The sequence below is a fragment of the Lagopus muta genome, chromosome 2 (assembly GCF_023343835.1).
Source record: "Lagopus muta isolate bLagMut1 chromosome 2, bLagMut1 primary, whole genome shotgun sequence".
NCBI lineage: Eukaryota > Metazoa > Chordata > Aves > Galliformes > Phasianidae > Lagopus > Lagopus muta.
Window position 1 is genome coordinate 42971976 of NC_064434.1, and position 25977 is coordinate 42997952.

General features: G+C 41.8%; 1 protein-coding gene across 2 annotated transcripts in view; it reads left to right on the forward strand.

Moving 5' to 3' along the window:
* Positions 1–25977, forward strand: part of LOC125689889 (sine oculis binding protein homolog) — a 109414-nt gene that overhangs the window by 18749 nt on the left and 64688 nt on the right. For both annotated transcript variants that reach the window (XM_048937624.1, XM_048937625.1), the window contains exon 4: positions 5724–5875. In XM_048937624.1, the coding sequence (XP_048793581.1) occupies positions 5724–5875 (152 nt within the window). The remainder of the gene's footprint in view (positions 1–5723; positions 5876–25977) is intronic.

Here is a 25977-nt window from a genome sequence, read left to right on the forward strand (position 1 = left end):
CCAGTTCTTTATTTATCCAATAGTCCACTCTTCAAATGCATTTCTTTCTCAATTTTGAGATAAGGATGAGGTCTTGCCTTTGACATCAGTTGCCCTTCCTTTGTCCACTGACACCACCACTGTTATAGAAGGTCACCGGGTTGATCAGGCATGATCTTCCCTTGATGAAGCCATGCTGGCTGCCACAGATCACTTCCTCATCTCACATGAGCCTTAACTTAGCATCCAGAGGGTAACTGAGATCCAAACTCCTGCTGTCAAGTGGCATACAGTGGGGTGGAAACACACAGTTTAAAAAAAAAGAAAAGAAAAAGAAGCAGTAGTGGTGATGCCTGGCTCTGATAGCTGCAGAAGAAGAAAACTCATATGCCAGGAGGAGTTGGGCTGTAGGGAGACATCCAGGAGGATAAGCTGCTGAAATATTTCTGTATTGACTGACAAACACAACTGCAGCCAAGGACAGATTCCACGCAGATTCACTTGCTTTGAGATCTGTGCCACAAACCCTGCATCCTTGTGGTCTTCCTTCTGCTCACCATCACTGTTTCAGTACTGTAGGTGGGCACCTTCAGGAGTAATTTTTTCTTGCCAGAACAATTGAACATCACTTGCTGAATTTCTTGCAAGTAAATATGTCAAGTAAGATTTAGGAACACCTGTCCAGGGATCATTATAATCTTTAGAATGAGAGCTCTGCCTGCATTTAGTGTTTCTGGATTTGTTAAACAAGAATTAAAGTTGAAAATGCATATCAGAGAGTTCAAAACAGTGTTAGCAGAATGCTGCAGTCTTAAAGTTAGCAAACTGATTGGGACTTAACTCCTGAATTGCAGGGATTTTAGGATCAGCCTTCTAAGCACTGCAGGCCGTGCTTGTTTGCCTAGATAAAGGGACAGAGCTATCCATGATGGATTTGCTCTATTGTACTCTTTGGCTTCCTCCCCTTCTCTCCACCTCTCCAAATTATGTTTCCACATAAGATCGATTAGTCTAAACTGCTGCTCATTGGCTTTAAGAGGAACAGTTTTCTGCAGCTCCTTTACACTGGTTGGAAGGAAAAAAAAACACCAAACATTCTGCTTAATTAAGACCTAAAGAGGCGGTGCAAACTTTTGATGATTAATTGGATCATGCTCTAGACTGATGCATATTTAGTTATTATAATGTGATAATTTTATCTTGTTATACAAACTGCTCCCTTTGGGAACATGATTTAACACTGCAAACACACCATGTTTATTGCATTGTTCATTATGAAAAATACACAGGCAAAAAACCACAAGGAGATGTATCTGAATAGTATCTGTGCAGTGGGTGCAGGAAGTGCTTCTTCCACCTGTAATGACACAACCCAGAGGCACTAAAAGCAAGGCATTTCAACTCCCACAATAGTTCTTCTTACAATGCTTTGTATGAAGAGTGGAGAACTCACAAAAGGAGAGGCTGGAAATTCAGGTCTTGTGCTGTATGTGAAAGAAATGTGTCTTCCTATTACCTGATGTGATTATAGGGAGTAGCCGTGTGGATGTTCTGCTGAAAGCTCTCCCGTTACTATTCAGTGTCAGTATACCAGCTCCCCTTCGTCCTACCTCTCATAGGTGTGACAAATCTGAGAACATACTCAGCATAGTACAAGAGCAGTTCATAAAGCAAGCCCACAGGGGAAAAAAAAATGCAGTTGATTAAGAAAAATTTGCTTTCACTTCAAAATGATCATAGAATCATAGAATGACTTGGGTTGGAAGGGATCATCAAGTTCTAGCCTCCCTGCTGCAGGCAGGGTTGCCAACTGCCGGATCAAGCACTAGATCAGATTGCTCAGGTCCCCGTCCAACCTGGCCTTGAGCACCTGCAGGGATGGAGCATCCACAGCCCCTCTGGGCAACCCATTCCAGCACCTCACCACCCTCTCCGATCTGTCCTATGACTTGCAGATGTTATTTTTGTACTTTAAACCATGCGTCAGCCTAGCTATGTGAGTCCTGAAAGTGATGCTGAATGATCTTCATCAAGAGAGCTGCCTCAGCGAGCTCGTATGATGGATGTGGGCATGCTGTTGGGGTGAGCTTATGCCAGTCAAGTTGATAGCCACAGCGAGGCTACCAGCAAAGTTTGTCTGTGTGCACAGGAGAGCATTGCTGATGTAGTACACCAACACAATTATTGCGAATCAGCTTTCTTAGTGCAGACCTGGCCTAAAAGAGTTTAGAAGAAGGATTCAGGATGCAGTCTCAAGCTACTCAATTTGAAATTCCCTGCTGCCCTGCATTCTTGTCCCAGGTTTTTTTTGCTGAGTGTTGCAGATACTGGGATTTGATAGATTTTCCTGAAAGGACGAGAGTCTGGTAAAGTGATTTTTAAAGAATTTGGCCATCTGAGACAAAGGTCTGTGAAAAAGTGAGAGTAGTCTTGAATGGTAGATTTGAATTAGTGAGTTTGGATTATTCCAGTTTGTGTTTAGGAAGACTGCAATTAAATCACTAGCCTTTGGCTTTCCTTATTTCACACAACCTTAATGGATTTTTAAGCTTATTGCTTCCCAGTGCTGTGGATTGCAATAGTAGAAATACATGGACTATAACTTTTCTGTTAACGTAGCAGTCCTCTTTTCCGGTCACTAAGCTTAATGCTCTGTAGTGAAACATCCCTCAAGTGCTTTCACAGCTTCTGCTCAGATCCTTGCTGCAACCAGTGTCAAGAAGAAAGCACACTGCCTGATCTGGACTGTTATGGTTGTCCACAGCTGTCAGCCACACACCCTGCTATGTCAGCCAGGCATGGCTCTGTACCCATTGGGAATGTTTGCAGCTTCACTGGAAGTTAAAAGAAAGGAGTTGGTTTTATAGCAAATTCTTCCCTCCCACAGAACTTTGGTTGACAGTCCATGGAGAATTAGTCACATGATACTAGAAGTTTTCCTTTCTCACCTGATACATTGCATTACAAGAAGATGCAGTTGCATCAAAAATCTGCATGCCCTCTGCCCCCTTCTAAGTACTGCTATTTGCTGGCTGCTTTACACGGCTATATGCAGTTCATCCTCACGTTGCAGTGTTCCTACGCCTTACTGATGGAAGAGGCATCTACTTTTATTATTGCTGTTACTATGAAAAGGACTGTATAGCGTGTGGCTATTTTTTGGTGGTGGAGGGAGCAAGGAATGGAATAGAGAAATAATTGAAGTTCTTTGTATTTAGGCAGGCTCTTTCCCTCGCTTTCACTTTTCTCCTTTTCAAAACAATGAACATTTTGATTAATATTGATGATGCCTTCCGGATATCAGCTGTCTTTTCCTGGAGGTGCAGGCAGCAGCTAGAGGTAGATGATGGGCCATTTTCTGCTGTTTTATTGACTGTCAGTTCCATGGATCACATATTAAGTGTTTTTTCTTCAAAGTGTTCTCCTTGAGGTAGTAACAAAGTTCTGCAGGGCATGAGGAGACCATAGCTTGACCAAGCAGGTGCCTCTGCTTGCCACTGCTGTTCTTGCCTGGCTCTGTATTGAAGGGAGCCTTTGGCAAAAGGAGGTGGGTTGAGCTTTACTCTCCTGCATAACCTGATGCAGAGAAGTTGTAATGCGGCCTTCCCCTTTAAACAGTTGCTGCTGGGATGCTCTTTAATTGGAACTGAGCAATTTTGTGATCGTTCTGATCATCCCCAGGAGGCAGTCAGTGTGTGTCAGTGGTCAGGAGTTGAATGGTAGCTTATGTATCTCCCTTGTTAAGTTGTGCATGAAGACTGCTGGGAATCTTGGTGTCAGAGCTCTGTGCTTCTCCTTTAGGTCTATGCCTGTGACGAGCCAGCCTACTTCAAAACAAGGCGCTCCAGCACCTATTTAGCCCGTGAATTCTCTTTCAGCTCCGTAATTTTCTTTCCTCACTAATGACAGTTATTCTCACCAGTAACAAGGCTGTTATAAAGTTATCTCTGGTAGATCTTCCACTTTCTGGAGATAAAATACTTCTTGTCAGTAGGAGAATATATGCTGCTGTTATCTGAAACAAGGGGATGCTGGCTGTTTCCTTTGGCTCATGGGAATTTCACTTGTTGTGATGTATTCAAAGAGTAAGTTCAGCCTGTGAGGAATGGCTTTATTTTGGTGCAAACACAGCTGAATCAGGGCTCCTTTGTGAAAGCTTGGTCAAGATAAGAATATAGAGAAATGCTGCTGTGCCTTGGTGGGATAGTTAGCTCCAGGCTGGTGCAGACAGGTGCTTGCAGGCCTCTTTATCCTCCGTATAGCTGGTGGTTATCCTGTCCAAATTGTTGTGATTTCCCTTGGTGTTCAATATATTACAGCTTTTATAATATTGGCAAATCCTGCTCTAAAGACTAAATGATAAAATGCATTAAGCACAAATCTATGTTACAACTTAGCCTTAAATACAGCTTTAAAGGTAGACAGTCTGATTAAAACTAAAAGGTCATTTTTTTTTTAACGTTGTACAATTTTATTTGTAGCTATAAATCATAACACAATTTGCAGAAGGAAAAAAAGTTATTAAACTGGCAGTATTTATTCCGTTAAGGTGGAATAAAATGCGGCACGTAGTTCTGAGTTATGAGAGCTGGGGAAAGGAGCCAAATCACTCCGCTAAAAATTAGTTTGCCAATAATTTTACAGAACGATGACAGCGTAGCTTCGAAAACAAATCCTTTATAGGGAAATGGGATGGCTGCATGACAGACACTCTGAGCCATGAATTCTCTGCTGCTCGGGGACGAGGCACTGCTTTAACAATTAGTCTTCGGGGACTTTTTTTTCCAGCAGTTAGACAATGGCAGCTGCCTGTAACTGAAAGGTCACGCTGTACAATAGACTGGACATCAGAACTGAAGAATTCTGGGATTTAAGTCAAAAGATTCCTGCTAACTTGCAGCAGTCATCTGCCTAAGAGGCTTAACTATTCCCTGCCTGTGAAGTGGGGTAAAGATGATGAATGCACAAGAACCTTGTTAGGACTTTTGCAGTATTCCAGTTGTACATCTCAGAAGGCATACACCTATTTGTAGCATGTGATTGAGAGGATCTTGAAAGAGGTTCAAGGGCTCTGGATTCAGATTTGGCTGATGAGCACAAAGACAGAGAAGTAACCTGGCAGACCTCACCAGTGTTGCATCTCCCTTCTTGCTCAAGTGCAGGTTTTGGTGACTGCTATATTCCAATGATAGCTCTCTTTTTCTACATCAGTCATTATTTCAAAACAGCACTGCAATGGGATGTTTCGTTTCTTATTTAACAGAGAGCTTTTGTTAGAGACCTGCTTTGGTGCAGTACCACCCAGATGCTTTTTGTCACCAGCTTGCTGAGCAGAATATCTGAAGTGCTCACTGCACAGAACTGTAAGCAACAAGAGTGAGGCAGCAGGACTTACTAAGCCTCTGTTCTGGGTTGCTTATTTAATAAAGACTTGTGCACCCTTATACATGCAAAAAAGCTCATGAGGCTTCCAGAGCTTTTCAGCAATGCATCATTTTTAAGCTAATAATCTTTTCCAGCCATCCTCGAAGCTCTGCTAATCTACTGAGCCAGGTTGGCACAGGTCATCAGCTGCTTGTGAATGAGCTGGTAATAGCAGGCAGGCAGGCACATTTCTGTTCCCAAATGGTAAGGAGGTTAGAAATAAGATGAGCCGGTGCAGGTTGCGCTAAGAGTAAGTGTGCAGATGTCTGAGGAAGGTGCTTTCATCTCATGTAAACATTGTTCTTATATTTTTGTTGTAGAAGATGATGTGTCAAATGTACAAATAATGTGTGCCTGGTGCCAGAAAGTTGGAATCAAGCGCTATTCCCTGAGTATGGGAAGTGAAGTGAAATGCTTCTGCAGCGAGAAGTGCTTTGCAGCTTGCCGAAGAGCATATTTCAAGAGAAACAAGGTAAGAGAAATAAGGAAAGATGTAACCTGCATAGACATAGCTTTAACTGGCCCAGCCTGGGTCTCATTTAGCATCTAACAGAAGCTCTTTTCTTTTGTTTTCTGTTTCACCCAGTCCCTCACTTTCCATCTGTATTGTCTGTTGGACTGTCAGCCCTTTACTAACCTTGTTTCTTTCAGTTTCCTTCAGCTAGACACATGGGTTTTTTAGAGAATCAGAGGGCTTAGATAAACCTCAACAGGAGTATACCAGTCCCAGTTTGGCCTTAGGCTTTCAGGATGGTTGCTGCACGCACACCACTAATTTGTATCATGCAAATATAGGAGAGGGTAGCTGTGTGCGACAGCCTCATCCTTACCAGGCAGTGGGAGCTGTGTCACCAAGTCCCATGGCAGTGAGATCATGGCTGTGCTTTTAAAGCCTAAGTCTGGGTCCCATTGTGGCAGAGGACATCTGCCTGATGCTAGTGAGCTGTAGTTTTGCTCTTTTCAAGTGTACTGTGGCTCCTAACATCATCATGGCCGCAAAATTTAGACACTATACATTTTTGGTTTGAGGTAAGCAATACTAGAACATCTAAAGTACCATGAAAACCCCTCCTACTCAATTTAAATTTAACTTTGTCTAAAATTAGAATGTAATCCTAATATTGAATGCCTACAAAAATTGCTGTAATCGCTGAAGTACAGTGCTTGAAAATGCCCTCTAGGTTGCTTCAGCAGCTGTCTTTCTGCAGCAGTATGTGCTAAATGCCATTTAAAGAAAAATAACATAGGAATGCTCCAGCATTTGTAGTTGTTGAAAAAGTAACTGTGGCCTTTTGGGACTCACTAGTGCAAGAGGAGTCTTTGGACAGTCTTTATGGTCTTACGAATATTTATTATTCAAAAAATCCTTCAAATTTTGGCTTTCTAAATGATACTGTTTTCCCTGATGCTACAAAACATTCAAAGACTGCCAAGTTGCAATAAAATTCAGTTCTTCAAGTCTAGTATGCTAAATGTGTGGGAATAACACATAAGTACATATAGATCCTAGAATCAAGATGTAATGTTATAGCAAATTACCCTCCTTTAGAAATTTGGGTCACATCATCCTGCCGAAACAACAACAAGAAAAAGTGCCTGAAGAATTAGGTTGCAAAAATTAGTAGAGTGGAATTTCAGTGGCAGTCTTGGAGAATCAAGCTCATGATGTCTACTGGAGCAGACAGGCAAGTTAAAGTCACGTGGATCCTTCTGCCAGGAGTGGAGCTTACGTCCTTCTTTCTAGAGATGTAGAAGAGGGAAATACATGCTCTTAGGATGCTCCTCATTTCAGAACAAGCTCCCATGTACCTACACACATGTAGATGCATGCATATGCAGTTCAATGTCTCTTAAAGCGTGTAAAGACACTGTTGTGTAACAGGATCCAGATCACATTCAGATGATGTGCCCATGACTCTGAGTCACAAATTGGCATGAGTTAGATGATTAGGTTGCTCTGAAAGTAATGCCTTCTATTTATTTCTGTGGAAACTACAACAGATGCAAAGAGCATGTTAACATTGTTTAATAGAGGAAATTCTCAGCTATGAAATGCTCTTTTTCAACATAGCCACCACCATTAACTATGCATTTTTGCCAGCCATGAACAAGAACATGTATGCCGCGCTCATAAAAATCTGCATGCCTGTCTGGAATGGGCCTTGTCTTTCATGTTGCTGTTGCCACTGCTGAAAGGCGCCATCACCTCACTGTGCTCACATCCATTGCTTGATCTCCATCTCCAGTGTTCAGCAAGCATCAACGAATGTAAATGGGTGCAAGTTTTTCTACATGGAGGAATTCAGTGACATGCCTTTGCGTTATACACACTTCCATGTCAGACACCATTGTTTCAGAGTGCCCTTCTGCTGCCATCTTTCACATGGCAACAACATGGGATATTGGTGGGAAGGTTCACCCTCTACTGCCATACAACCGACATCCACCTCTGACATTTTGGGCCAACATAATACAATAGGAGGTATTACTTTCAGAGCAGCCCTCATAGATTTTAAGAATGAAGGGTGTGCGGGTGATCCTAGTTAGATGGTCCTATGTATGTGTGTACTGCAGTGATGAGCACCAGATAACTCAGGAAACGTTGAGAAAGTACAACCAGTTGATGGTGTGTTATCTCTAATCTGATAGCCTAGATCCCAAAAGAAGGTTTAGGTCCCCTACTAAAATAAATACGTATTAATATAAAGTGTAGGTGTAGTTAAACCTGTTACTGAGCCTGGAGCAGTAGGAATCAGCACTAGTAGTCTATGCCCATGATTTCAATCACTCAGGCATCACACTGCAAAAGTTCCCCATTACCTAAGTTAAAATTTATTGACTGTGTTCTCTGCTGGATGCCTTCTTGTGCTTGTATTTTGATGAGGGACAACTAAGAGCATCTTCTTCCCACTGGTTTCCTTTCCTACATCACTATTAATTTCTTGCAGCTAAGCAGTTCTAGATATTTTCAGCATCTTTTATCCAGAAATGCATAGCATGCATGATTTTTCTATATATGACTAACAACAAGACAACATAGAATTGATAATGTTGGTTGCTACATTGTCTCTGCTTCAAAGAAAGCTACGGAATCAATTTTTCTCCCTCTTTGCACTTGTGATATCAATAGCTATACAGAATCTGACCTAGCAAGGGAAATCCATAGCTACCCACTGCATATGTATTGATGTCATTAAATGATCAGGGGACAGAATATTTGGGAAATGCTGCCATTAAATTAAAGGAGTGGGAGAATTCAGCAGACTCTCATGCTTCTTATTTTGCACTTGACCTGTTAGTAATAGAGCAGAGTGCTGAGGAACAAGATTGAAAGAACAAGGTTGCAATCGTTTCAGATCTAACTGCTGAGCTTTAATCTGTTATTGCTAGTCCAACAGCATACCTGTCTCCTCCATGAGCCTAATGCTTATTTATGTGTTTGAGAAGTTACACCGCTCCACACTTTCTCATTTTTCAAACAGAGGAGTGAAATAGTCACGTTTCACCTGCCTTATGTGTGTTTTAAACAGCAGACCTCTGCAACAATATGGGGTTGTATTACGTTAAATATGTACAGCTGCTGCTTTTCAGGGAGCTGATAGAACTTTGTGGTCACTTGGTTTAAGGCTTGAATTTCCTAATGGAGAGCACTGAGCAGTGCTCCCTCTCTTCCCCAGACAAGAAATGCTGTGATAAGCACTTACTTACAATGATAGGACTATTTAAACAGTAAAGAACAAATCGTTGCTGGTGTCTCAAAATGCCACTAAGTAACACTGCCAATTACGTATTCCTGAATGCCAATTACGGTGTTCAGAATTAGGGTTTTTGTAATCACCCTATTAACAGGCAGGAACAATGCACACCAAAGTGAGATCGCCTTGAAACATGGGTGCCCCCAAAGCCCCACGCTGGGTGGAAAACGGCTGCACATAACCCTTCTGCAGTCTTCTCACACCACAGGCATTGAAGCAGTGCACCGGGCTAAGCTAGCATCTGACTGGCCCTGGAGATATGCGTTCGTCCCCCGTGCCTTGTCATGGCAGAGCTGTGCCACTCATGCCCCAGGCTGGTAAGAGAAAGCCTTGTGTGACTGGAAGTTGCTTTTCTCATAAGAAATGCAAATTCTGTCCAGAGTATCCTGCAGTCATGACCATTTAAAATTATCTGTATTAGCAACCATGCCTTGCAAGAATAGAAATATATATATTTTTGCAATTATAATAGGTCTCCCCACAGACTGTAATTTTATCTAAATTACTAGAAATAAATGAAGAAAAAAATGATTTTTTTGCCCCTTTAGGCAGAGAGTGAAGTGTTTAGACTATATCTAATGTAGAAAACCCCCCAACTACCAGCAGCACTACTAAAAAAAAATAACCAAAATCTAAATTCTCGTTCCTGTTTGGTCTAGTGTGCATAGTCAAATATAGATAATGAATTAGCACACAAACCCGTTGTGCATAATAATACCAACTAAAAGCAAGTGATTCGGGAAAGGGAGCATTTCATACTAATGTTTGTAATTGAGTAGATTTAAGATTAGGAGTCATTTTGATGCTCTCTTCCTAAGATATTTAATTTTATAGGCCAACTAATATAAAGGTAAGTACCAAAGAGGCACATAAGGGCAAAAAGCGTTAGACCACTAAGTTTCAGAATATTAATTTTAAGAGGAACTATTGGATTCATAATTGGATCCAGTGAGTTTGAAGCCTGAAAAGATTAATTTTGAAATTAAGTTTATTGAATCAATGGGTCAGAAAACAAATTTATTATGACCAAATGGCCAAACCTAGCACGAGGACTGAATTCATAGAAGTTATAGACTCTGTTCACAGACACGTTATAGCATAACTTGATTTGACTAGGACCTTGGATAGGGAGTGGTTGCAAGGTTGTCAGCCAGTGTTTTATTCTTGGCCTTGTCCCTGACGTGCACTGCCTTACCATCAAGAAAAAAAGATTATAGATGTTTGGTGCAGCCAAATTTCACTTATAGGAATAAACAGAAAGGTGTAAATCAAAAAGCAAAAGCAAATTGCTGTTCAGTGGCATGAAAATTTAAATGGCGGGGCCATTTCCTCTGTACGAGATGGAGATCCATGGCACATACTGTGGCTGGCTTTGCACAGGAGAAGCTACCTCCTCCTGATGCAGCTTGGATGCAGGCTTGGCCAGGCATCCTTGGTGCAGGCCATCTGCAAAGACGGCATCTGGCTTTGCTCTCCTAAGCAGCAAGCTGTATTCCCACCTTAGAGGTGGGGATGAAATCCCGAGGAGGGTATGTTTTCTGTTCTTCTGGCCCACCTGTGCAGCAGGGATGAGGGCGAGCGATCAAGTGGAGCTGTAGAAGCTCATACACATTTATTTAGCTCTCTGTTCTGTTACAGCAAATGATTACTAACTCTTTCAAATTATATTTCAAGACAATAATCTGTGCACAGCATCATAAAGCCTTTGTACTCTTGCCTGAACTGTTTTTTCAGCTTATTAATATATATTATACAATGTGATTACTATGAGCTTGTATATACAAACATATCCTGAATACTGGGAATAAACAGAAGCTATCATTCCCCAGAATTATTACTGAGGATTGTCATAGAAAGTTCTCTTGATTTCAAGCTTAATTATGCAGCCTAACAGTGCATAAGAAATATTTAACAATCTCTCTGTTAAGTCAATGAGTAATGGCAAAAAATGTTTCTTTTGTCTCTTTCTCAGGCACCTGCGAAATTTAATTTGTAAAATGATCATCATTCATGAAAATTTGGAAAATTGCTTAACATGTCTTGATGCAAATAGTGCCCCTGCCAAAAAAAAAGAAGAAGCTTAGCTGTTATGTCTTCCTTTGCACTCCTTTTCCATAATAAGCTTTGAAACACATGGGGCTCTGAATAGAAAACCTATTTCTCCTAGAGATTTAACTTGTATTAATTAGGTGTTCAGAAAGGTCAGTGCAGAGCAGGTGTTCTACTTGGTTTGCATGCAAGTGTCTGTGTTTAGCTTTACAGAGTGGTAGAGAAGTGAGGTTTAATGAACAGCTCGCAGAGTCGCTCATTCTGGCACGGGTTTATGTAGGATGCGTGCGTGCATCCTTGTGTCTGCTTGGGTCTGTGTGCACATATGCAGGTGCAAATATGCATATTTGCCACAGAAGCCAATTAATAAGGTTTCTTGCTAAGGCTTGAAGGTGGAAGGGGAAAAGATGACAAACATTTCCATAGCTGTGATTGCTGTGTTAAGATATAAATGAGTGCTGATGAATGAATGCAGATGAGACGCTGAGTCAGCGAGGAAAGAGTTTGAGTGTGGGGCACAGTTGCAAGCTTCTTTGAGGAATTATCTGGAGAAGGAAGGGGAAAGAAAGCATTATCCCTTAGAGGATGTTGTTAAATTATGTGGGCAGAAGGTAAAAGGCCACAGGCTGTGACCAATAATCTGGAGCAGATACAGATATAAAGCAAATCTTGAGCTATGAAAAAGATGGCCAGCATTAGTCAAAAAGAGTAGATGTCATTGTTGAGCTGTTATCAGCTGGCGTTTTTGCTTACTGCATACTGAGGCCAGAATTCTCATAGAACTCTTTACTTAAACCAGAGGGAAGATTTTCTGTGGTTTGAAGAGGAAATTGAAATTCCAAGCTAACCTGCAGGGACCAGTGGTCAGAATATCTCACTGCTGACCCGCACCAAAGCAAAACATATTAACATTGCTAATGATGAAATGCATCAGCACCTGACTGATGCCACCAAAGGCTTAATGAAGGGATCTGGCGAAGCAGCATGCTTGTCAGTTTGCAAACTCAGTGGACATTTTACTGTCCATCTGCTGCCATTTGATACTATAAATTTGAATCAAATTCCCATTGTCTGAATTACTAGCAGGTATCCAATCCAATTAAGAGGCGTGTTCACTTTAATTTTAACCACCATGTCACATTACATCAGTCGTGTCTCATTCTGGCTACTTTGGCTTTATCAAGATGAATGTGCTAATTAGGACCTGAGAATCTGCTACCTCTTGGACAGCAGGCATTTGATTCAAATGAATCGACCAGCTTACACGAGGTGTCTTCGCATCAATTCTGGACAGCTTCAGCAGTGGCATCTCTCCCAGGTGCCAGAAATTTGTTTATGTGCAGACGTTACAACACAATACCGCTAATCACATTAGGACTTGACTAGAAATACTTCTAAGGTACACAGCTCAGACCAGTGACGTGGATTTAAGTAGAGAGATGCTATGACACATCGATATTGAAGATGTGTAAGAAGTTTCTCTCTGCCGGATACATCCTCAGAGTGATGGAAGGAGGATTGCTGGTAGCTGTTTTTCTGAAAAAGATTACGTTGTTTTTTACTGGAGTCTTAAATCACTTAGATGAATTTTTGGAGGGGAGAAAGAGATGTTAGGGGAAAAATAGGCATTTTACTTTGTTAAAAATTTTGGCAAGATGTGCTTCACAATCTGTGTCCAGAACATTTTTGCATCACCAAGAGATTTTTGATTAAAGAGTTTTAGGTGTGTAACAATGATGCATTCAGAAAATGAGCAGATACAGTACTCTCGTGTGCTTGCTTTACCTCTGAACCTCTTTGGCTCCAGTGTATGCAAGCTAGATAAGCACTCAATAATAAAATACTGCACTCCCCTTCGCTCCAGTTCACATTGCGTTGGCTTAGTCCAAGCTGTCTTGACCTTATATGAATTTGTGCACCTTCCAGCTTTTCTAGCTTTGTTTCCATGTGATCCATACAAAAAGAGCATCAAAAACAGTGCACATTCTGATGAAAACTTAGGGTAGATACCCAAAGTGAGTCTAATTTGAGCAGATTACATTTGATGCCACTTTTCTCTTTCCTGACAAATGCATCAATCATTAACACTAATAAGAACCGGGAAAATAATGAAATGCATATTAAGTAATGTGTTTGTTCAAAAATATCATGACATTTGAATAAATTATTGGCTTAAGGCATCTGTTCACTTCCCAGTTAGCTCATTAACTTAGGGAAATATTGAAAAAGTATCTTGCGTATATTTTTGCTCTATCTATATTTTTATTTTAAAAGCAAAATTAAGCAAATATGGCTTTCAAGAATATGTTTGGATTAGGAAGAATGTTGTGAATGACACCCTGTGTTCACACTCCTGAGAAGATTAATGGTGTATTACAATGTCACATCGTTTTAGGTAGCAAATGACAGAAATGTTGTCATTTCTGGTCCCAAAGTTTCTCAGGAGGCATCTTGCTGTCACAGTACTTCCCAGCATGAGCTGGTGGCTGAATAATTTGTGCAGGTGAGCTGGCAACCCAGTGGAGTTATGAGGTTTTTTGTCATCCAATGGTTTATATTTACTCTCTTGCTGTTCTGAAGCAATGACTTCCTTCCCCTTTGTGCATAGAAATCCTAGGTCAAATTCAGGGATGAAATTGTTTCAAGCAGACCAAAGGAATAAATCACATTGCGTCTTTTGTCTCCTTCTGGGTAGGAAAGATTCACCCTTTAGCTTTGTTTGCAAACACTTGCTGGTTTATGAGAAGATGGAAGAAGCCCTTGCACACATTAACCTTGAATCTGGCCTCATGAATCTCTACAGGGCTATGGGAGGCCAAATGGTTATAACTTACAAGCTGCCAGATGAACAGGAAAATCTACTGGTTGAAGTTGTTAGTTAAAGTCAGCTTCTCGCTGTATATCAAGTAGTACTTGATGTACAAAGTGTTACATTTGCTGGAGGAGCTGGGTGGGTAGTTTTTGTAGGGCAAAAGTCTGAAAATGTCAAATATCTTTCCTCTAGAAAATAATTTCTGCAATAGTAGAAGACTGTTTGCTGGCCAGCTAAGTTCAATTACAGACTGCTCTCTGTCAAAAACCCAGGCATTTATAACTTACCCATTTGAATTTAAATTGGGCTGAAAGTAAACATATGCTGCAAATTGTCAGCCTGGATGCAATTTTGTAGCTGAAGTAAATGTACTCATCTGTTTAATAATTTTTAGAAACAGTCATAAAGTGTCTGATGGTTTTGGGGGTGGGAAGGTTTTGTGCCTGTGCTGGGCTTCACATGGTTTTGGTTTATTTCATCTCCTGCCTGAGGAGCAATGGCTGGCCTGGCCTTGGCTGCATGTAGGGCTCCTGGGTGGGAGGTGTTGGTGGTGGCCAGGCCTTCCTGCTGGCCCAGCCTTCTGCCTGCCCGCGTGGCCTGAGAGGGAGACGTGGCTCCGCTGCCACCCATTTGCCCTGAGAGCAGAGCAGAGAGGCTCTTTGCTGGGCTTTGCATGGAGGAGGACCATAAGTGCCATGTAACTGCCCAGTACAGCTATGCTTGGAAGCACGTGAGACCATCAGCGGGCTCAGGTAACCCCATTAGCAGTGGCCAAATGCTGCTCAGTGTCTTACATGCCCTTCCTTTCTCTGAAATTCAGATTGTCAAATCAAATTGGAAACCCACAGTGTTGTAAACCAAAAACAAAAACTCTGTCTCTGTTAATCTTGTTATGTTCAATTTAGCTTTCAGGCTTTCACAGTTGTGCTGCACAACACCACCAAATCAGGTGGCTGAGAGCTCCTGAACTACATACCGCAGAACCACACAAGGGTACCTGAGAGACCACCCAACCCAATTCCTCTGTCACAAGCAGGGACATGTCTCACCAGGTCAGGTTACTCAAATCCCTGTGCAATCTGGCCTTAAACTCTTCCTGTGATAAGTCTGATAATTTGCATCTTAGAGGATTGCACTAGAGTTCCGAAAAGAAGAGTGACACTTAGATCTTTGTGGGCTTGGATGTTTTCATCATTTGGTAGTAACGGTCAGTTTTAATTGGCTGTTGTCAAATGGTTGAGTGTTATGCCTCTATTTGTCTCCAATTGTCAATATCAATGCCTCGATAAAGCACTTAACTCATTCGGTTTTGTCTAATGCGTAGGCCTTAAAACAACAGATGACCATGCTCCTAACTTCAGTGCTGCTGTATGGCAACTTATCCTGATTGAAGTGTGGATAAGGAGCTCTGAAGGAGCAGACTCTGAAATAGTGAGGAAAAGGGTTAAGCAAGAGAAAGTTTAAAAAAAAGGAAAAAAGAAGCATTGAATCACTCTGGAGGCTATTTAAGAACACCATATTAGATGCACAGATGGTACATATACCTCTGAGCAAGGAAAAAGTAGAAAGGGGAGAGTAAATCTGGCATAGTTATGTGAAGAAGTGCATAAGCTTAAAGGGACACTGTCAACTTAAAAATCACACTTTTATTGGAAAATTTGTTACCTACTACTGTTGCAAAAAACACCTATGATTACTGTAGCTGAGAGTTGAGACAAAAAACTCGTTCTGTTTTATGGTGCTCTTTCTTTGGGCCTGATCCAAATTCCATCGGCGTCACTGGACCCCCCCACTGATTTTCCTGTGCTTTGGATCAGGCCCTCTGCATGTTTGACTGTACATTGTGTACAGGCAGTTTCATTATTTTGCACGTGGTCTGCTTTCACATTGTTTCTGTGGTTTTTCACACAGCAAGAGTGGAAAAAACGTTTTTTTCCAAATCTGAAGTGTGGTTATTAAACTATGGAAATGCCAGTGGGGTCCCAAGCACACTTGTACCAGAAATACCAAATGTGTGACTTTTTAAAGACAAAGCTCCTCCTTCAAAATATCTGTGAAGATGATCAGGTCAGTTGTAACTAATATAGTGCACAGTGGAAGTAAAAGAACAGGGAAGTTATTGGAAGGACACGTACATGGTGCTGCAAAAAGGTGTAGAAAAAGCATCTAAAAAAAGTAAAAAGCTCCCAGTAAGTCCCCAGCTCTCATAGGCTGTCCAGCAGTGACTCTGCCCCCTTCTGAAATAGTGGAACAGCAGAAAAGCTCAATTAATTTTGTGTCCATCTTCACCACAGAGGATGATGAAGAAATTCCTGTTCCAAGGACATTTTTCACAGGAAATCAGAGTGTGGCCTTATAACAGAGATTGAAGTCTCTTAGGAGGAAGTTATGGAGCAACTTCAGCAACTCGAGTGCAGTAAATCACCAGGACCAGATGGTACTCATCCGAGTGTTCCTAAGGAAATAAAAGTGTGAAGCAGCAGAGATATTGACAAGGTTCTGCAGTGTATCATTAAAACCAGCAACTGTTCCTGAAAATTTGGGAGTCATTTGTATGGTGTTCAAAATAAAAATAAAAGAGAGAGAGAGAAACTGAAAAAGAAAGAGATAAGGAGATTACTTTCTTCTTAGGCACCAGAAGTGAAGCTGAGAGTTCCTAAATATTTTTTTTGTTTTATTGATCTAATGGCAGAACAAGGTAACTTTCAGTTAGACATGCCCTGGCAGGTTGTAACACAAAAAAACATTACCTATTGTAAATAGACAAAGATATTTAGGTGAACATAGTTTATTTGGACTCCAGATTACGCTTGCTGTATAAGGTTGTTTATTTCTGATGTGCTGTTTGATGTCGACAAGTAGTTTGATACAAACAGAAATGCATTTTGGCACAGAAGCATGCATTGCTCCACATTTCTGTATGAGGATGGACTTTTAAACATGAGGCTGATCATATCCCACAGAACCCTAGTGTAGTGCCAATGCAAAAATTACTTTACGCTGCTGAGAAATGCTTTATATGCATGACAAAAGTTTATAAACCAACTTATTAGAGAAAAATTGTAGAAAAAAGTTTAATTTTTTAACAAAAACCAGAAACTTTAACACACAAAGCCCACTTCACCCAATCCCCATTTTCTGCAGTTAAGCCACATGGAAAACATGGAGTAACAGAGGAGTACAGAGGTTTTGCCAAACAAATACAGCTCGTATGTACGCACATGCACGGAAATGAGACGAGGGAGAGAAATTAGAAGTTCTAAGGGATTTAGAATGTAGTGAAGCACTTGAAATAGCATCTCATGAAATCTTACCCTCAGATTAATTCAAATTACTTTGGATGTGAACACTGTCAAGTGGCCTGAAAATGCGCTCAAGGAGTAAAGCAAAAGGTGGTGATAAAGAGCAGCATATCAGGTTGTGGATAGAGAAGGACCGGAGGGATGTGCATTAGGTTGGTCTTGTTTCATGTTTCATTAATGATCTCCAGGAGAGAACAGGCAGTGTGTTCACAAACTCTGCAGATGATGCTAAGCTAAGAGGAGCTGCAGAGACAAAATAAATAAATAAATAAAATCTCTGGAGGAATTAGAAATAATGAAAAAAAGCTACTAAATTACTTTCACTTTGATAAAAGCAAATTAATATATCTAGGGAAAGAAAAAACAAACAACTACGAAACAACTATCTTAGTGGAATGAGCAAAGTTGGACCACAGGCTGAAGCTGAAGCTAATTACAGGTAATAAATCAGACAATGGTTGATGTAGCAGTAGTGAAGCAGTCATGAATGGGTTCTGTAGCATTAAGGCTGCTGAGAAGGCTGCCATGTGGCTGGGACGTACAGACGAGCAAGGAGCAGAGGGGCTTAGAGGCAGCATGGTGGGTAAAGCTAAAAATGTACAGTCTGAGGTGCTTAAAATTGGTGGTGATTCTTAGCAAAATGCGTGGCTTGGCCAGGTAACAAGAACAGAAACTAAACCTAATTTACCAGAGATATTGTGTGCCAGCTCAAGCCTTATGCACCTTATAACAGAAACTCTAGGATATTTTTCACTCTGTCCTCCAGATAGTGGCTGCTGTCAGGTGCAATTTGCCAGACAGGTAGACTGAGCAGTATGGTGAGATCCTGTCCTCCCTGCAGAATGGTTCTCTGGTGGCATAGCGAGCCTGTGGGACTCGGTGACACAGTCCAAATCTAAACTGAAGTGTTCCATTTGGTCACAAAACACATAGCTGGTGTGAGCAGACATCTCTTGGTTAATATTGGTGGAGCTATGTGCGTTGGCTGTGGTTTTGGCCCAGTACTGGAGCTGGGCTCCATTTACTTTTTATGTGATCTGGAGAAGCAATGGATTCGCAAATAGCGTCTGAAAAAAATTTCATTATTGTCACTAAAGTGAAAATATTTTGCCTCCTCATTTGCAATCATCTTCTAATGTTTCATTAAAATTCATAATGCAGTTATCTGTCACCACACTATTCTTTTGAAATATTTCAAAAATTCCAGTAGTTCCTAATACTGTTGATACAAATATAGAAGGTATGGAAGACTTGGTAAATAGGTTAAAGCAGTATGTGAGATTGTACTTAAAAAAAAAACAAAAACATGTAGAACTGACTTTAATTTGTTGTATGTGGACATTTCAGCATAAATTGCAATGCTGAGGCACCTTTGTTATGCCAAACTTTTCCAAAGAGCACAGCTGGAGATACTAGAGCACGTTGTGTCATTTCTAAGATGATTTGCTCCAGTCAGTTGGTCATAGTGCTGTACCGAATTGAGTTATGGTGAGCTTTTTGTTTCTTCAGCCTTGAACTTAGGTTGGAATATCTTGGTCTTGCAGAACACAGGATGTGGTAAGGCACTTATCACCATAGTCAAATCAAAGGAGGTTCCTTGTTCGTGCTGATATCAGGGGCAGTGCTTCCATTGAGGCCAGTGAGATGGTAATTGAATACAAAGATGCAAGACAATGGCGACATTTTAACAGGAAAAATGAGGCATTAGGTATTTGTCCGTGTACTTTACAAACTGCTGTTTGCTGATAAAGCTGTGTAAGGTACTTTAGACTTAACCTAATTTATATTAAATAAAGCCCAGGTGTGCTGCACTTATTCAGTCTGGCTGGACCTTCATTCTCCCCAAGGCAGTGGGGTAATGCACGTTTTTTCCCCTTCACCACTGTGCTTTATCCTTTCTCTTGCTTTATTCAACTGAACCTTTTTAGCCTTCACAATGCAGATTCCAAACTTTTACCCTCTGTCTGGCTGTGTCTTATTGTATTTTCTAGCCTGCTTCTGCATTTTTACTGGCAAGGCTGGGATTCACTGTTCCATGTTGTGTTCTGTATTTGCAGCATGTCTTGTATTGCCTTATGGATGTTTTTGTAGTTTTTTTTGTTGTTGTTGTTGAAAGGTACCATGGAGATTCTCAGTTGTTTTTTTCTCTGTGCCCTTAACAGGGCTTAACTTACCACCCCATTAAACAGTCATTTTGTATGTGTGATTGTGATTACTGGAATGTAGGTTGCTATTATTAATCATCTTTCCATTCGTACTGTTACATTAATCATGTGAGGAGATGAGAGTGTAAGTTTGGATCCAGCAGGATGACAGCTTCTTATTCATAGTGGCACGAAATCCAACTCACAGGAATGACTTTCAGAGTCATTTGCCCATTTGCCAGTTTTGATCCCTGTTCTGCAGCAGTATGGACACGGAGGTTTCATGAATGGAACACGAGGTGCGGGAACAGTTGGAAAAAGCAGTTTGGCACATTGTTTTTGCCAGGGTTCAGTAATGGGTTTACCCTCGCACCCAGCCACCAGCAAGAAGGCAGTCCTGTTCTGCAGAGCCTCCCTCTGTGCACTCAGGAGTGGCTGTAGTTGTGCACACTGGGCTCGGTGGCTGCTCCCCTTTGTTCCCACATGGCATGTGCTCTGCTGCGGCCATGTGCCCTCACATCATCCTGCAGGAAATGTGCTGTCGTGCACCAGAGGAAGGAGCCTACCGCCTTTTCTGCACATAAGCACGTCCTTTGGGGAAGTGTGCTTGCGGAGGAGCAAACAGGACAGTACAGCTGGAAACAGTCTGCTTGGAGATAATCAGAGCCCCAGCAGGAGCACCCTCTGAGCGCAGCTGCACAATTCCCTTTGCTCTCTAGAAGGCACTGCACCCTACGTGCAGTTTCCAAGCTACATTTAGCACAATTGCCCATCAGCACTTAGGAAGCAGTTACCACAGAAACCCAGCGGAGACCAATTAGTCACATGATTAAATTAATTAAAATAACCCAGGGTATCTGCCATCTTACTTCTTTCTGCTACGAGCAGTGCATGACCTAGACAGAGCAGTAATTGGATGGCATTATTGTGCCTTTTAATCCTAGAATCATCTTCACGCTGCACGAGAGGTAGTCTTTGATTTTTCCTTTTCCATCGTTCTGCATAAATCCCTTCCCAGCGATCTGTGTGACTCCCTTGCCGCGGAGATGCATTATTCCTTTTCAGTAGATCTGCGCTATTGCACAAAAACATTCTCCAACCCCCTCAATAAGCCAACCAGTATCAAATTTACAAAACATCAGATTTAACAACAGTGAGATTTGTTATGTTTGGGATAAGAGGATTTGGAAACATTTTCAATTGCACAGTTAAGACTTTTGGAGGTCTTTAATGACAGCTTTAACAATACTTGCCAGGGAGAGCTCTGTAGCCTGTATTAGCACTTGACCTGAGAATTGTAAAGCACTAAGAAAAGACTGTATGTTGTGTCTTCATTTCCCAAGTAATTCAGTTATTGCAGTGGGCGCGTTTAAGTGGAACAAGCTGTCTGAGTTGTAACACTGCTTCCTGGGAAAGGCAGGCAGTCCGATGTCCTTGGTTGTTTTTAAAGCCTAGCAATGCACAGCCACATTCTAACTGAGTAAATCACTCCTTTGTCCTTGGTTTTTCTGCTGGCCTGACAATGGCATCCCCCAGACATCCATGTCATCTAGGGTTTCCTTCTATTATACCGGTGTCATGCTTCTGCATGCGCACAAATCATCTTTACCTGAAACCACATAAAACATGGAACATTGCAATTTCCATCTCATCAGAGATTTCCCAGTGACTGCTCCGAAGTTACCTTGATCCATTGCACCAAAGGGGGAAAAAAAAAAAAGAAAAAAGGAAAAAGAAAAAAGAAAAAAAAAGCTATTTCTGGCCACAGAGTAGAGAGCAGCTTGCCTCTCCAAAGCAGATTCCATACAAACAGTCTTGACAAAATAGCATGCATAAATTACATGCCTCTGATGCATTAATTCGTGCCTAACAGAACAAGTGGCAAAAACACTACATTTACAGTGGATGGGTATAGGATGGAAGAAATGAAGTCTGTGGGTTAATGTATAAATAATCAACAGTTGCAAATATTATGGAAGAAAACGGCTTTGCACGTGCTGTACTGTTGAAGTGCCATGAACAAACGTATTTTAAAGACTTAGTTGGCTCTGAGTAGCCTATCAGAAGGGATGTACATGTTTGGCAGTACTGGGGCAGAGATGCCTCAACATGAGAAGATCTTGTCATGAAAGGAGGACTCTGATCACCAATCATGGCAGTGACATAAGTGAGCCTCCACTAAGTCACAACATATTCCTGATGTAAAGTAAGCTTTGAGTCAGATGTAGTCAGTAGTGTGCCCAAGTAGCCAAGAAGACCGATGGCATCCTGGCTTGTATCAGAAATAGTGTTGCCAGCAGGAGCAGGGAAGTGATCATTTCTCTGTATTCAGCACTGATGAGGCCGCACCTCCAGTACTGTGTTCAGACTGGGGCCCCTCATTGCAAGAAATACACTGAGGCACTGGAGAGAAGGGCAACAAAGCTGGTGAGGGGTCTGAAACACAAGTCTTATGGGGAGCAGCTGAGGGAGCTGGGGTTGTTCAGTCTGCAGAAGAGGAGGCTCAGAGGAGACCTCATTGCTCTCTACAATTTCCTGAAAAGAGGTTGTGGTGAGGCTGGGTTGACCTTTTCTCCTGGGTAGCAGCAATAGAAAGAGTGGTGATACGTTGGCACAGGCTGCTCAGGGAGGTGGCTGAGTCGCCATTCCTGGAGATGTTCAAGCAACATTCAGATGTTGTATGATAGGACATGGTTTAGAGGGGAAGTATTTGTGGTAGGTGGATGGTGGGACTGAATGATCTTGGAGGTCTTTTCCAACCTTGGTAATTCTATGATTTTAATGCATTTCTGTCATTTACAGAAATTGTCCCCGCTGACCGACATCCCTGGTATCCACACATGCACACACAAATTACCAGGTATAAATGAAACCAAGTGCTCTGAGTGTTTCCATTTCCTTGTGTTTTATTTGTCATGGGCTACTGCAGTGTGTGCAACTCTTGCTGAAAAATAACGTCTCATGTAGTGTTTGATCTGGCTGTTTTTGCAGAAAGTGACAGTAAGGGCATTGAAAAAGAAATTCTCCATGGGATTACCCAACTTTTCAATACAGTGGTCCCATAGCAATTGGTTGAATTATGCTTTTATAAAACTGAAGTAAACTAGTGGAAAATCTGGTCTGAAGATCTCAGATACAGCAGCTGCATGCTGTTGTTTCCAGGATTAAAAATTGTCCAATAAATATACTCATAAACAGGACCATGGGAAGTATGCATTCTGTTTTGTATTTTCTTCATCCACAGAGCTGCCTACTAAGTTCTTACGGCTTTTCTTCCTTTGTAACTCAGAAAAAAAAGCATTTTTGCAGACTAGAGAAATGAAAAGTTTATGCTGCTGTTTCCCAAAGACAGAGCTGGAGCAGTCCCGGTGGGGTGACTGGGGGCACTGCTGAAGGACGGGTGCTGCCGGACGAGAGCTCCCACGGCACACAGATTACAGGTAGAGATTACAGCAAGAGAGATGTGCTGGGCAGTAAAGAACATAACATTTCAGTTGTGGAGGTCTTGGGCAGTGGGAGGTTTGCAAAGGAATCAGTGGGATTCCAGGCTTCCTTTGTAAGAAGGTGAATAAATTATATCTGCCCTCCTTGGAATCAGAAAGGAGAGGATATAAAAGGGAAACCTGATGAGGTGCAAGCAATTTTAAAATAGTTATTATGAAGAAATGTTATAAATGCACGGTGTATCATGTGCCAGAATAAATGAAAGCAAATCAAGATAGCAAAAGAATTTTGATGAAATACTTTCTGCTAATTGCAATAGCAGAAGCAACGTGTAGGAGCCATGTCGTAACAATCTGATTTCTGTAGGTGTCGTGAACACCTCAGCTCTGAGGAACCAAAGGGCTCTCAGTGAGGGGTCTGTGTGTGTGAGGGGCCCGTTGTGTGCAGCTGCTCCTGGGCAGGCTGGAGGCAGGAGGAGGCTCGAACTGAGTGGCAGTAAAGCAGTCAGCATTTGGCTGATGCGATTTTAAAAAGTAGGAATGGATAAAACATGTACTTCTGAATCATTTATACATGACATTTTTGTGTGGTAGAGGACACGTAGGATAGTCTTCAGGCCTAAGTAAATAATCTGATGCAATAGATTCGTCACACAAGGAAGAATGCCAGTGGGAGAGAAACACAGTGCCCTCTCAGAGTCAGGGAGAAGGCAATATAAGTGAGAGAAGGATGATTTGGAGGGATTCCTTTTTGCACCACTTCTAATTCAGAAAGCTGGTGAATCTACAGCATTCTGATGTCCAGGATTCATCTGTTCTTAACCTCCTTTCTGACTTGTGTTCCTAAAATGGCTCTAACATAGAAGTAGTCATGGCAGAAATAACCTCCTGGAGGCCATCCAGGCGTTTCTCTACATTGCAACACAGTTTAATTGTTATTTAATTTAATCCTAGTCTATTCTTATGGCAGTAATAGACAAAAGCATATAATAAATAGCCTGTGACACTGAAAGGAGGTACTTAGATACTCTCTTTCAATGTATTTTGAAAGCTTTCCTGCACTCTTTCTTGTAGTCCAGATAGTTTAACAGAGTAAGTAAAAGTTTCACAATTAAGTTTCCCAGTTTGTATACAACATGAACTGTGTAGGCTGTGGAGTTGAATTCTGGTCATTCTCATCAGTTTATCTCAAGTGATTTGAGTAGATTAACTGTTTGTTTTGTAGCAGCTGTATTCACAAGTGGGCCATTGCTTTAGGCATGGGCCCGTTAGTGTGAAGGATGTTGCTGGTGTTCTTGATTAGAAACAGTATACATCTCTTTGCCAAACACCTAACTTAGAGAGAGGGGAGCATTTCCCAGTGAGCTGCGATAAAGGAAGAAGGAGGTAGGGGTGATTCCAGTGAAGGCAGATGCAGGTTGTTCTGACATTAAGGCAATTTGGATAGGACCCAGTTTCCAAAACCATATCCTATGCTAGCTCATGTCATCGTTCAGGATTTATGTGAACTGGAGGGGAGTCATTTTACTGTTGCTCGTTTCTCCAAAATTCCTTTGTCTGAGGACTCAGCACTTTATCAGCAACATTTCCATTGTCTTGTTTTCCTCTGCCTATTCTTCGCTGCCCACTGCAACCGACTTCTGCATGCCCTCTAGATCTTCCTGTTTGTGACACCAGCTCTTTTTATCCTCCTTAGCAGGTCCTTGCACTTTCTGCATGCTATGTCACTTACTGTGAACTTGGCAAGAAATGAGAAAAAAAAACTTTCAGAATTCCATATCACTCCTACATTTTTGTCCGCATAAATACTGTTTTGCCCTTTAACACCTACTTATACTTATTCCTCATTCTAGGAAGTGGCAGTGACTGTCCCTGTCACTGGGTTCATAACACGGTCGCAAAGTAATATGGCCTGCCTTGAGAGCAAATGCCCACTTTTGTTTCACAGAATTGTAGAATCATAGAATGGCTTGGGGTGAAAAGGGCCACATCTGGTTTCAACCCCCCTGCTATGTGCAGGGTCACCAACCAGCAGACCAGGCTGCCCAGAGCCACATCCAGCCTGGCCTTGAATGCTTCCAGGGATGGGGCATCCACAACCTCCTTGGGCAACCTGTTCCAGTGCTACCTGTTTACATGTTTTCAGCAGATTCTCAGTAGTTTTTCCCTATATTTCTGCAGCCAGAACTGGTCTTGGTGAGGAGCGGAGTGTCTCCAGGGGAAGTTTTAGCTTATGAGTGTGCTCGGTGAATTCCCATGCTCCTTTTGCTCCTCAGCTTCCCCTGGAATGCATCTCATGATTATTTTCCATTCAAGGGTCTTTGGGTTCTAGATCCTGATCCCTTCAAGCAGCAGGATTTCAGCACAAGCATCCTTGTAGAGCAGAAGCTCTGCCCACGGTACAGGTGGGCTTGCTATACCTTCTGCCAGGATGGAGTGGCGAGGCAGCAGCCTTGGTCAGGAAGTGGCCTTCCAGCTCCTGGGAGGCAAGATGCTGAGGACATTAAACCAAGGAATATCAGTTTTATTATCTCTGCCCTTCTGAGACACTCACAGCAGAGCACAGCATGCTCCTCTGTCAGTTCCACTCTGATTAAAAACCACAGTGAAATGTTTCTTTTGGTGTTTTTGGAAATGAAATCAGAGAGAACTTGTATGTACCTGAAAAGATAAGTGTTATTTTTTTTTTTATTCCATTGAACTGTGTTGCAGAAAGGAATGGTTGACATGAACTATTTGTAAGACGGTTGCCTTCTCTAGAGAGCTTATTACCCTTCATCTTCCATTACCCTGGGTTGTTTGCGGGTAGCATATTCATTACCATGAGCCTTCCCTCCTGCTTGCAGGAACACACGGTGTGCAGAGGCTGGTGACTGGCTGCTCCGTGCACAGAGCTGGGCTTTCCTCATTTACCCTTTTTGTTTCACTGCACCAAACTGTGGAGCTGCAGTGCAAGCAACTTAGGGCTTATTTACTTAGTGTGCAAGAACAAGCAAAACAAGGAGTTGAGACTGGTCAAATTATGTGTCATGTTAAGGGCCTTTTGTCTCCATTTGAGCGTTCTGAAAC